At 53.2% G+C, this 12,741-nt stretch overlaps 1 protein-coding gene across 1 annotated transcript in view; it reads left to right on the top strand.

Moving 5' to 3' along the window:
* Positions 1 to 4,603: 4,603 nt before the first annotated feature.
* Positions 4,604 to 12,741, top strand: part of MRPL52 (mitochondrial ribosomal protein L52) — a 41,237-nt gene continuing 33,099 nt past the window's right edge. Inside the window, exon 1 of the mRNA XM_075340875.1 lies at positions 4,604 to 4,822. Coding sequence (XP_075196990.1) covers positions 4,804 to 4,822 — 19 coding nt within the window. The 5' untranslated portion in view covers positions 4,604 to 4,803. The remainder of the gene's footprint in view (positions 4,823 to 12,741) is intronic.

A 12,741-nucleotide genomic window follows, 5' to 3' on the forward strand; every position in this document is an offset into this window, starting at 1 on the left:
TGGCGGGAACAGCGGCGTGGCGGGCAGGGACAGTGGCGGGAATAGCGGCGTGGCGGGCAGGGACAGTGGCGGGAATAGCGGCGTGGCGGGCAGGACAGTGGCGGGAATAGCGGCGTGGCAGTGGAGCTGCGGTGGATCGGTGGGGAGCAGCGGTGGATCGGCGGGGAGCAGAGGTGGATCGGCGGGGAGCAGCGGTTGATCGGCGGGGGGCAGCGGTGGATCGGGGGGGGCAGCGGTGGATCGGGGGGGGGCTATAACTTACCGATGGGCACCCGCAGCGACCGTTCTCATCAGCTTTCACGGACGGCGTGAAGCTGAGGGTAGCGGTCACCTACAGGTCACCGGCACAAGATCCACAGTGATTGGAGAGAGATCGGTCACAAGGCCGTCTCTCCAATCAGAGCTGGGGGCGGGTGAAACAAAGTTCACCCAGCTCCAGCCAGTCATCATTGCTACAGCAGCATTGATTATGGCTGGATTTCAATGTGTCAGCCATTTTCAATGGCTTACACATTACAGTGACTGTAATTGGCTGAGTGGCGTTCGTCAGCCAATCACAGCCTCTGTAGGTTCGGGGAGGAGACACCACCCCTCCTGAGGTCAGGCAGAGGTCCCCTCCTTCCCGAATCTTCTATTTCATTACAACTATCGCACTTACAGGGGCTCCGGGGCCGCGATTTTGCCATGACGTACTGGGTACGTCATGGGTCGTTTAGCACCATGTCACCATGACGTACCCAGTACGTCAAAGGGTCGTTAAGGGGTTAAACAGCAATCCTGCGGCACAGCTGCCGTTGCTGCCGCTCCCGGTGTGGAGCACCTTCTGTTTGCTCCAGTTCAGGCGGTATGGGGGATGGGCCCAGAAAGGAGTCCCCTCCGTGCCGGCTACGACCGGTACCTTCGATAATGAGGGACCCCGCTGTGACGTGGCCTGCTCTGCCTCCTGGCAGCTGCATCCCCGCCGTGCCTCAGCCGAGGCCTGGATTCTGGGGGCGGCCAGCTTTACCTGCTGAGCTGGCTTTCGGTCGACGGCCACCTCCATCTTGGCTGGGCGGACTGCCGGGGCCGTTGTCATCTGGAGCGCGTCTTCCTCTGGGATCGCTGGTGCGTCCAAGTCGAGATGAGGTCCTTTCTGGACGTAGGCGCGACGTGGGGCTGGCACGGGTGTCGGAGCGATGAACGGGCTGACTGCTCGCGTCTTCTGCAAGCGGGTCTTTGCAGGCTGGTAAAACATGACTCCGCTGCCGGTGTTGGTGGCAGCGGACCGAGCAGGGGAGCAGCGGCAACCGGTACGGGCGGCGGGGGAGGCGATATAGAGAGCGGGGGCAGACCGGGTCCCTCACCCGCAACGGCCGGTCCCTGGGGGACATAGGGGCGTGGGTCGCTTACCCGCTCCTCCACGGTTGCTTCCACTCCGCATGCTCGCACAGCCGCAGCCGGTTCCTCCACTTCAACTATCCACCGCTCCATCAGGGAATCAGCCTGGGCCTGGATCTTCAACACATCCTTCCACGTTGGCGTCCAGGAACGTGTTTCGGCAGAGTCCTGGCGTCCTGCACTCCACAGCGCTAGTTACATGCCGCCACGGCTGCGACCGCCACTCCTCCAGCGGGCTCCGTCGGGCGCAGACATCTTGTTACCGCCCCCCTTGGTCTTTCCTCAGCACCTCCTCTTCAGGGGCGGGGATTCGGCTTTCGCGCCTCCACTGCTCGAGAAGAAGCTAGAGCGGGAAAATCTTCGCGACCAAGATGGCGGACTCTGAAATTTTTCGGCCGGACACTGCCCGGCGGGGGAACACACGGCGCACCTCCTACCAGCCGGTAGAACGGTAAGATCCTGTTCGTGACGCCAAGTTGTCGCGGGCGGAGGGATCGCCGCTGCGCTCGCTAACGCTCGGGTCTGCGCTGCTGCGATGGCTGCTCGGTGGATCGAGCGGTGGGCCGAATCCTGGACTCGAGCGGCGCTCCTCGCCCGTGAGTGAAAGGGGGTAGTTTGGTTTGGGGATTTGGTCGTGACACCACCCACGGGTTGTGGTGAGGTTGGGCACCACCGCTGCTAGTGACGGGGATCCCGGGAGCGATGGCAGGGAGCAGCTGGGATGTTGTTCTCCCCTCCGTGGGTAGGGGGTTGGTGGTCCTGGGGCCCGGTGAGGTGACGGGGAGGCAGGGTTGGCAAGGAGCAGGGTCGCCTGGACTGCGCAGCGCGGTGCGGATGGCACGTAGTACTCACTCAGCCACAAATGTACGCAAAGTCTCTGGTAAACCAAACGGCTGGATGGACGGGTCCCGCAGCCGCTGCTGTGGCTTCTCCCGACGGTTGGTGGTGGCTGCCTTTCCCTGCACCTCTGTGTATGTTTGGTCCCGATGGATTCCCACCGGTAACCCGCTCCTCAGCGTATATATGTGCCGGAGGAGCCCTTTTGCCTGCAGGCTCTGGCCCTTGGAACTCAAGCTGTGGCTGTAGCTGTATTTCCTTTTGCTGGTCGGACGGTTGCCTTCAATCGGGTCTTGGCTGTTAGGAAACCCCTGGGGTTCCGGTCACTGACGATTTGACCTCTAATGGCGACTCCAAGCCTGGTCGGGGTCCGCAAGGCCCTGCCTGTGTGTGCTGGCCTCACTTCGCTCCCCGGTTCGGTACCGGCGAGCCACCGCCCATTCCCGGTCCTACGGTTCCGCATTGACTCACCTCTCCTGCAGACGGCACCACTGTCTGCCAACCTTGCTCTCAGTGCCCGGGCCACACACCCGGCACGGTCAGTTTGCTCCTCCACTAACACTTCACTCCTCTCACTTGCACTTCCCTCACTCAACTCCCCTGAACTCACTTCCTTTTCCCGCCTCCAGGACTGTGAACTCCTCAGTTGGGTGGGGCCAACCCGCCTGGCTCCACCCCACCTGGTGTGGACATCAGCCCCTGGAGGGAGGCAACAAGGATTTTGTGTCTGGCTGATGTGCCTGTCTCGGGTGGGGTGTGTGTTGCAGTACCTGTGATGACCTGGCTAGTCCAGGGTGCCACATATATGTGAGCCCTCCTCCCCCTCCTGTGATGTATATGTGAGCCCTCCACCCCCTCCTGTGATGTATATGTGAGCCGTCCACCCCCTCATGTGATGTATATGTGAGCCCTCCACCTCCTCCTGTGATGTATATGTGAGCCCTCCACCCCCTCCTGTGATGTATATGTGAGCCGTCCACCCCCTCATGTGATGTATATGTGAGCCCTCCACCTCCTCCTGTGATGTATATGTGAGACCTCCACCCCCTCCTGTGATGTATTTGCGGGTCCTCCACCCCTCCTGTGATATGTGAACCTTCCACCCCCTCCTGTGATGTATATGTGAGCCCTCCACTCCCTCTACCCCTTCATCAGACAGGTGAGGCATCCTGGACAAACGCATCCGTGTTGGCATTCTTGCGACCAGCTCTGTATTTGATGATGAAGTCGTAGTTCGCCAGTCTTGCCACCGAGCGTTATTCTACCGCACCGAGCTTTGCCGTATCCAGGTGGGTCAGAGGATTGTTGCCGTGTACACGGTGAATTTTGCAACTGCATAAAACATTTGGGGTGTAAGCCATATTTTTGTGAGAAAAGTAACATTTTTATTTTTTCCTTCCACATTGCTTTAGTTTCTGCGAGCCACCTAAAGGGTTAATAAATGTCTTGAATGTGGTTTTGAGCACTTTGAGGAGGTGCAGTTTGTAAAATGGTGTCACTTTGAGGGCATTTTCTGTCACATAGGCCTCTTAAAGTCACCTGAAATGTGCTGAGGTCCCAAAAAAAATAGGTAGGAACAAAAAACCTGATGAAGTGATAGCTTGGTTTACTGGGTGCAATGGTTATGATAGTCACAGTTTTCCCTGCTGCAGATTGAACGGAACTCAACTGTTGATCTGTGTATCAGCCTGGCCACAACACGGCTTTCTGTGTACATTGTATAGTGAGACGGAGCTGCTAAGCACTGCTGAGCCGTGGTTGGACTACCCTGCATGTGTCAAGGTGTCCGGTAATGATAATCTCTACTAATAAAAAAACTGATTGTATTGAAACAGGAAAACTCAGCCCATTAAGTGACACATCGCTGTGATCTGGCTCTGTGTTCCTACATCATGGTGTTTCAGAATGGTAAACGAGTGTGGCTGTAGTAATGACGTGGCCTGAGAATATGCCGCAGTTCAGTATGTCAGATATTATTATTATTCTGTAATTATTCTTCAAAAATTGCAAATGGTGTCTTCTAAACTATAACTCGTCCTGCAGAAAACAAACAGCTATATTGACGGTAAATAAATAAGACAAGGAGGATAAAGTGAAAGTGCAAAGAACAAAAACTGGCCTCTGTGGGAAGGAGTGAAGTGTTATGTAATGTCACAGGAGGGATCACAGCTTGTATGTCCAGGCATCTGGGAGGCCACTCAGATACCAGGCTTTATACTAGACATCTCAGAGAAGATCGCCACCTAGTGCCCAGGCTTCATATTGCCGCCATCACTCATGACATTCCATACTATGCACCTTCCCATATAGCTCAGAGGAGACACAGTGACATATCACTGCGCAAGGTCAGAGGACCGCGGCTTGTGCGCATGAGCAGAACAGAAAATGGCGCCGGTCCGGCAGTAACTCTCGTTCCCGCCCAGCCGTCTCTTCACACACACTTGATATTTCGTGTTGCAGCGCAGTATACACACTTGTCGTCATCACCCGCATTGTTCTATGGCGACTTCTCTTTGTAACTGATTGGTTCTTCGTGGAGTCACCTGACTGAAGACGCGACGTACGTCATCTAGAGTCGCACAGGGCAAGATGGCGGCGCCCATGGTCGGTGAGTAGCACGGACGTGTTTCTGTCAATGTAGAGTGTGGTGGCGTCTAGGACTGACAAACGCCAGGCTGCACAGCTCTGTGGAGAGCTGGATTACAGGAGCTGCTGATAGAAACTCCATTTTAGATGCTTCCCTGCAGAAGAGGCTGGAGCTGGTGTGAGCCTGGCGCTCCCTGGAGTGGTGGGGAGTGTGAGCCTGCGCTCCTGGAGTGGTGGGGAGTGTGAGACTGCGCTCCCTGGAGTGGTTGGGGTGGGTGTGAGCCTGCGCTCCCTGGAGTGGTGGGGAGTGTGAGCCCTGCGCTCCCTGGAGTGGTGGGACGTGTGAGACTTGCGCTCCCTGGAGTGGTGGGGAGTGTGAGCCTGCGCTCCCTGGAGTGGTGGGGGAGTGTGAGCCTGCGCTCCCTGGAGTGGTGGGGAGTGTGAGCCTGCGCTCCCTGGAGTGGTGGGGAGTGTGAGCCTGCGCTCCCTGGAGTGGTTGGGGTGGGTGTGAGCCTGCGCTCCCTGGAGTGGTTGGGTGGGTGTGAGCCTGCGCTCCCTGGAGTGGTTGGGTGGTGTGAGCCTGCGCTCCCTGGAGTGGTTGGGGTGGGTGTGAGCCTGCGCTCCCTGGAGTGGTTGGGGTGGGTGTGAGCCTGCGCTCCCTGGAGTGGTTGGGGTGGGTGTGAGCCTGCGCTCCCTGGAGTGGTTGGGGTGGGTGTGAGCCTGCGCTCCCTGGAGTGGTTGGGGGGGGGGGGCGTGAGCCTGTGCTCGCTGGAGTGGTTGGGGGTGGGGGCGTGAGCCTGTGCTCCTGGAGTGGTTGGGGTGGGGTGTGAGCCTGCGCTCCCTGGAGTGGTTGGGGTGGGTTGTGAGCCTGCGCTCCCTGGAGTGGTTGGGGTGGGTGTGAGCCTGCGCTCCCTGGAGTGGTTGGGGGTGGGTGTGTGAGCCTGCGCTCCCTGGAGTGGTGGGGAGTGTGAGCCTGCGCTCCCTGGAGTGGTGGGGAGTGTGAGCCTGCGCTCCCTGGAGTGGTTGGGGTGGGTGTGAGCCTGCGCTCCCTGGAGTGGTTGGGGTGGGTGTGAGCCTGCGCTCCCTGGAGTGGTTGGGGTGGTGTGAGCCTGCGCTCCCTGGAGTGGTTGGGGTGGGTGTGAGCCTGCGCTCCCTGGAGTGGTTGGGGTGGGTGTGAGCCTGCGCTCCCTGGAGTGGTTGGGGTGGGTGTGAGCCTGCGCTCCCTGGAGTGGTTGGGGTGGGTGTGAGCCTGCGCTCCCTGGAGTGGTTGGGGTGGGTGTGAGCCTGCGCTCCCTGGAGTGGTTGGGGGGGGGGGGGGCGTGAGCCTGTGCTCCCTGGAGTGGTTGGGGGGGGGGGGGCGTGAGCCTGCGCTCCCTGGAGTGGTTGGGGTGGGTGTGAGCCTGCGCTCCCTGGAGTGGTGGGAGTGTGAGCCTGCGCTCCCTGGAGTGGTGGGGAGTGTGAGCCTGCGCTCCCTGGAGTGGTGGGGAGTGTGAGACTGCGCTCCCTGGAGTGGTTGGGGTGGGCGTGAGCCTGCGCTCCCTGGAGTGGTTGGGGTGGGCGTGAGCCTGCGCTCCCTGGAGTGGTTGGGGTGGGTGTGAAGCCTGCGCTCCCTGGAGTGGTTGGGGTGGGTGTGAGCCTGCGCTCCCTGGAGTGGTGGGGGTGGGTGTGAGCCTGCGCTCCCTGGAGTGGTTGGGGTGGGTGTGAGCCTGCGCTCCCTGGAGTGGTTGGGGTGGGTGTGAGCCTGCGCTCCCTGGAGTGGTTGGGGGGGGGGGCGTGAGCCTGCGCTCCCTGGAGTGGTTGGGGGGGGGGGCGTGAGCCTGCGCTCCCTGGAGTGGTTGGGGGGGGGCGTGAGCCTGTGCTCCCTGGAGTGGTTGGGGGGGGGGGCGTGAGCCTGCGCTCCCTGGAGTGGTTGGGGGGGGGGGCGTGAGCCTGCGCTCCCTGGAGTGGTTGGGGGGGGGGGCGTGAGCCTGCGCTCCCTGGAGTGGTTGGGGGGGGGGGCGTGAGCCTGCGCTCCCTGGAGTGGTTGGGGGGGGGGGGGCGTGAGCCTGCGCTCCCTGGAGTGGTTGGGGGGTGGGGGGGGCGTGAGCCTGCGCTCCCTGGAGTCTGCGCTCCCTGGAGTGGTGTTATTAGTACTGGCCTATTGTGTTAGGGATGAATTAATGGTATGTACACACATATATTCTTAATTATTGTTAATAGAATAAACATCCGAAATGTAAATTTATATATTTTTTTTTTTCATTCTTTTTTACACTTAACGATTCTGCTCTTGACACAACTTAGTTCAGCAGAGCCTTCATCAGGAATTACATGCAAAATGCCAGTGTTGATGAATGAAGGCCGTAGTGCTGTGCGACTGTCTAAATCTATGAGCGTCCATTCTTGCTTTCTTACTACAAGTGATGGGCAAACCCGCAGATATTCGGGATCAGCGGGTCCATCTGGATTTAAAAAAAAAACAAAACACAATTCGGGACCGGAATTATTCTTGAATATCTGCCTGAATGCCAATCCACGTGTAAGTCTAAAAAAACCTAACGGTTGTGACACCCTGTAGAGATGTGATATAGAATCAATACCACGGGTACACACACAACAACAGGATCAAGAGCGATGTATAGTCAAATACAAATATAATTTTTTGGTACAAAAGTGATAAAACAAGTGCACAGTGGTAGCAAGGAAAGATGGAAAAACCCTTGCTCAGAAACATAACTCACAAAAATACCTGGAAAGGCCAGAAGATGGCAGTAACACCTGCTAACAAAGTATGTGTGAATATACAATGGGCATGCAATAAACGTAGCTGCAACAGGAAAAGTAGTATATGACAACAGAATTGTGTCTGTGTCTCCCTACAGATTTTTCCCCAGGAGGGCAGCAAAAGAGCAACAAAACACAATACCTTGACACATGATATAAGCGCAGAAAAAAGATCAGGCAGACCAGGTGTGGGGCGGGGTCTCAACGCACGTTTCACCGGAAGGCTTCGTCAGGAGGAGTCAGTCTAGGGGGATCTGAATATTGTGCTTTAAAATGGTGGTAGAAAGGTCTAGGGGGAATACAGCAGGATTGTTCTACTTACCGCGTCTCTCGCTGGCGGTAATACTACCGGGGATTCTCAGACCTAGTCATTGCTTTTGCCAGCAGTGCTGGTGTCTCTAGTTGCAGTCAGACCACAACCCCACCCTGTGTTAGGCTACATTCACATGAACGTTCCGTTTTGGCGGTCCTCAAAAAACTGTCCTGTTTTTTCACGGATGCATCCTTGTAACAACCGCATTCGTCCCATTCCATATACGGTCGTGTGGCATCTGTGTGAAGGAGAGATTCATGCAGTCCAAGGTATCTGGCCAGATGCTGGTCCCCATATAAAGTCTATGGGGAACAGAATCTGGGGCAAAGGGGTAGGAGCAAGCGCTACATACTCACCGATCACCGTCATGGTTGTCAGACTGCTCCCACGGCAGCTCTTTGATCTTCCCAAGCGGGCCACTCATTAGGCTCATACATATTCACCCCTCTTCCTCTGTGATTGGTTACAGTCAGATGTGCCCCCACGCTGAGTGACAGCTGTCGGACTGTAACCAATCACAGCCGCCGGTGGACGGGTCTATATCGTACAGTACTATAAATAATTAAGGAAAACAGTGTGCAGTCGTTCTTCCCCCCGCCCCAATTTTTATACCAGCCAAGATAAAGCCTCACAGCTGCTGGTTGGTATTCTCAGGCTGGGGAGAACCACGTTATTGGGAGCCCCCAACACCCCCCCCCCCCCTAAATATATCAGCCTGCTGCCGGCTGGAATTGCCACACCCATTAGATGCGACAGTCCCGGAAGTTAACCCGGTTCAACCCGTTGCCCTGGTGTGGTGGCAAATGGGGTAATATATGGGGTGGATACCAGATGTGTAATGTCACCTGGCATCAAGCCCAGAGGTTGTGATGTCACAGCGTCTCAGATACCCGACATCACAAACCCAGTTAGTAATAAAAAAAAAAAATAGACAAACACATTTTTATTTGGAAAAAATACTCCCCAAAACATTCACTCTTTCACCAATTTACTGGAAAGAAAAAACATATCCAGGTCTGGTGTAATCTAATAAGGGGGTCCCACGGCGATCCATACTCTCTGTCCCAGTCAATGAAGAACAGAATGTTCCCCATTGGCCCTGGAGAGCAGTGCAATGACCTGAGCGAACATCAATAGGTCAGCCCAGGTCACTGCAGGGCATGACCAGCGCTGACTTCAGGAGGTTAGCTAGGTACATTACCTGTGGTGATAGGAGCCTCTGCACTCCTGACGTCAGCGCTCGTCACTGAGTTTAATGACCGCTGTGTTCACAAGTATTGGGAGGGCCCGTGATGTCACCACTAGTCAGTCTCAGGCCGCCCGTGAGAGTTGATCTGAGAACGCGGCAGCATAGAAGTCAGTGACAAGCGCTGATGTCAGGAGTGCAGGAATTCATCACCGCAGGTAATGAACTTCACGAACCTCCTGACGGCAACACTCATCATCCCCGCAGCTACTGACAGTGGGGGCAGCTGGTAACACACTGCAGTGTGGGCAGCCGCGGGGCTGGCGCGGGACACAGACTGCAGGGGCACCCGACGGAAGTCACACGGAAGTGCTTCTGGGGATTTTGCGGACCCATTGACTTATATGGAGTCACTGTCCGTTATTACGGAACAGAATAGGACATGTTCCATAATAACGGAACGGACATACAGCATCCGATGTGTTTTTTTTTTTTTTTTGTAGGATCGGATACACACGGGAGTGCTTCCATGTGCCATCCGATCCTACACAATAGACATTGAATAGATGGTCCTGTCAGTGGGTCCGCAAAAAAAAACAGGAACTGACCAGGACAAATGGAACAGTCATGTGAATGAGCACTTACAGCGTGCGTGATTTCTTGGAATCACACATGCAGTCTGCTTCTCTATAGTGGTGTAAAAATAAATATTTAAATCTGCTTAGAGTCTTCCCATTTTCTGATACCCAGCACAGTTAAAGTATACAGCTACAGGCTAGAGCCCCAAGCCGTGCACTTATCTTGGCAATGTATCAAAATAAGAGGGACACCATGCAGCTTTTGTGAGGAAAAAAATATTTAAGCAATTTTTAAACTGCCGTGGTGTGACCTCCCCCCCCCCCCCCCACCCCCCACCCCCCCCCTCAAACTTGATGCCCAGCCATGATAAAGCAGACAGCTGGGGGCTGGTATTCTCAGGCTCAGGAGAGCCATGCTTATTTGGCACCTTCCCGCCTAAAATTAGTAACCTGCAGTTGCCCAGAATGGTCGCATCCATTAGATGCAACAATCCCAGCATTTACCTGGCTCATCCTGATTGCCCTGGTGCCGGGGTAATATAATGGGTTAATGACAGCTCACAGATGCCACTAAGCCCTAGACTAGTAATGTGAGGCATCTACAAGACACCCCCCCCCCTCATTACTAAGTGAAAAGAAATAAAGACAAACACCAAAAAAATCCTTTATTTGAAATACAATACAAAAAAACCCTCATTCACCACTTTATTAACACCCAAACTCCCAATTCCAATGTAAACCACACAAGGTCCCACGATTATTCCATTTCTGATAGATACTGAAGTCACAGTGCACGGGCACAGAACATGTTCACACTCTGTGGCTTCAGGCAGCTGTGAGCGGTGACGGCACTCAGTTTATCTGCGGTCACAGCTGGAGGTTCCCACGGTACCCCACGTGTGACCACAGGTAAACTGATCTTTGGTGACCTCACCTCAGGTGAACGGAGTTCAGACCTGGAACTCCTGGAAGAAAACCGCGGGGGTTCTTTTTGCCAAGAGGTGCAGATTTGGTGCTGAAATTTATAACACCATATTCCTGCACCAAATCTGCATCTTCTGGCAAAAAAAGCGCATGAAAACACAGTGCGGTTTTATGCCAGGAGATGCAAATTTGGTGCAGAAATCTGGTGTAGACAATTCAGCACCAAGTTTGCATCTCCTCACAGAAAACCAAACCCAAATTGCGTCAAAATAGGTTTTTGTGTTTTGTTTTTGTTTTTTTTTGCCAAGAGATGCAGATTTGGTGCTGAAACTTATACACCATATTCTTCCGCCAGATTTGCATCTTCTGGCAAAAAAATCTCATCAATACCACATTAAATTAAAACCACAACATGTTTCCATGTGTTTTTTTGCCAGAAGATGCTGATTTGGTGCAGGAATATGGTTTATAAATTTCAGCGCCAAATCTGCATCTCTTTGCAAATAAAAAGTGGTTTTCTGCCAGGAGGTGCAGGTCTGTGATCTCAGTTCACCTCAGGTGAGGTCACGGAGTTCAGTGACGTCACATGAGGTCAGTTTACCTGCGGGCACAGGTGGAGTACCGTGGGAACCTCCAGCTGTGACCGCAGATAAACTGAGCGACGTCACCGCTTACAGCTGCGGCTCAGTCAGTCTCTTCCTGAAGCCACAGGGTGCAGACGTGTTCTGTGCTCGCGCTGTGACTTTAGTATGTAGTAGAGCTGGCATTGTTGTGGGACCCCGTGTGGATTACATCGGAACTGGGTGTTTGGGGTAAATAAAGAGATGAAAGAGGATGGGTTTTTCTGTATTATATTTCAAATTAAAAGATTTTTTTGCTGTTTATTTTTCATTTACAGGATAAGTAATGGAGTGTCTCATAGACATCTCCTATTACTAATCTACAGCTTAGTGGCAGCTGTGAGCTGTCATTAACCCCTTATATTACCCTGATTGCCACCGCACCAGGGCAATCGGGATGGACCAGGTAAAGTGCCGGGATTGTCTGCTATTTTTAGGCTGGGGGGGCAACAACCATGGGTCTCCCCAGCCTGAGAAAACCAGCTGTCAGCTTTATCATAGCTGACTATCAAAATTGGGGAGGACCGTTTTCTTTATTTAAATAATTTTTAAAAAAGCCAAATGGGGGTCCCTCTTATTTTAATACACATCCAAGATAAGCACGTGGTCAGTGTGTGTGATTCCAAGCAGTCGCACGGGGTGGAGGTGTGGTAGTGCTCCAGCTGCACGAGAGGCTCGGTAAGTATAATGCTCATGCTTTATTCGCGATTTTTTTTCTTTATATATATATATATATATATATATATATATATATATATATATATATATATATATATATATATATATATATATATATATATATATATATATATATATATATATATATATAAAATTATATTACACATACACACACACACACACACACACACACACACACACTTGTTTTAATTACGTAGGTGGCCGACTCCAAATTAGCTACACGGAGGTGAGCACTGTATCCAGGTCGGTGTACGGATACTAGCTATCTGGCACAGATCCCGAATTTTACAGTCCAGGTTCGCCCATCACTACTCACTACACAAATGATGAGATTGCTGCATGAAGGTTGATGATTTCTGTGCACACACTAGTGTCTGTAAGAACATCCTCAATACAGTGACTTCAGTCTTGTAATTACAGTAGTGAGACAGTTAAAATGGAGATCTTGTATGAAGGTTCCTGATTTCTGTGCACGCTGTAGTGTCTATATAGATGTTATCCATAAAGTAACTTGGCTCACTAAAGGAATGACTAGAATAGAGTTGCTGTGTGTATGGTTATGATATAGTGTCTAATGATATCCCCCATACAGCATATCCATTCTAGTCATTTCTGTAGTGGATGGCTAAAACAATTGCTGTATGGAGATGCATGTATTCGGTGCATATAGTACTCTCTATAAGCTATGTAATTAGTCAGCTGATTAAAGGAATGACATCCAGCCCTCTCCAACATATAGTCCCTTTGGAAAAACACTTCACTCCCCATGTTTCAAGCCCCTTCAACATAGTTTCATGTGAACACATCTTACTCTTCCTACAGACTCCTCCAGCATTAAGTACATCACTCATCGACTTT

The sequence above is a fragment of the Anomaloglossus baeobatrachus genome, chromosome 1 (assembly GCF_048569485.1).
Source record: "Anomaloglossus baeobatrachus isolate aAnoBae1 chromosome 1, aAnoBae1.hap1, whole genome shotgun sequence".
Lineage (NCBI taxonomy): Eukaryota > Metazoa > Chordata > Amphibia > Anura > Aromobatidae > Anomaloglossus > Anomaloglossus baeobatrachus.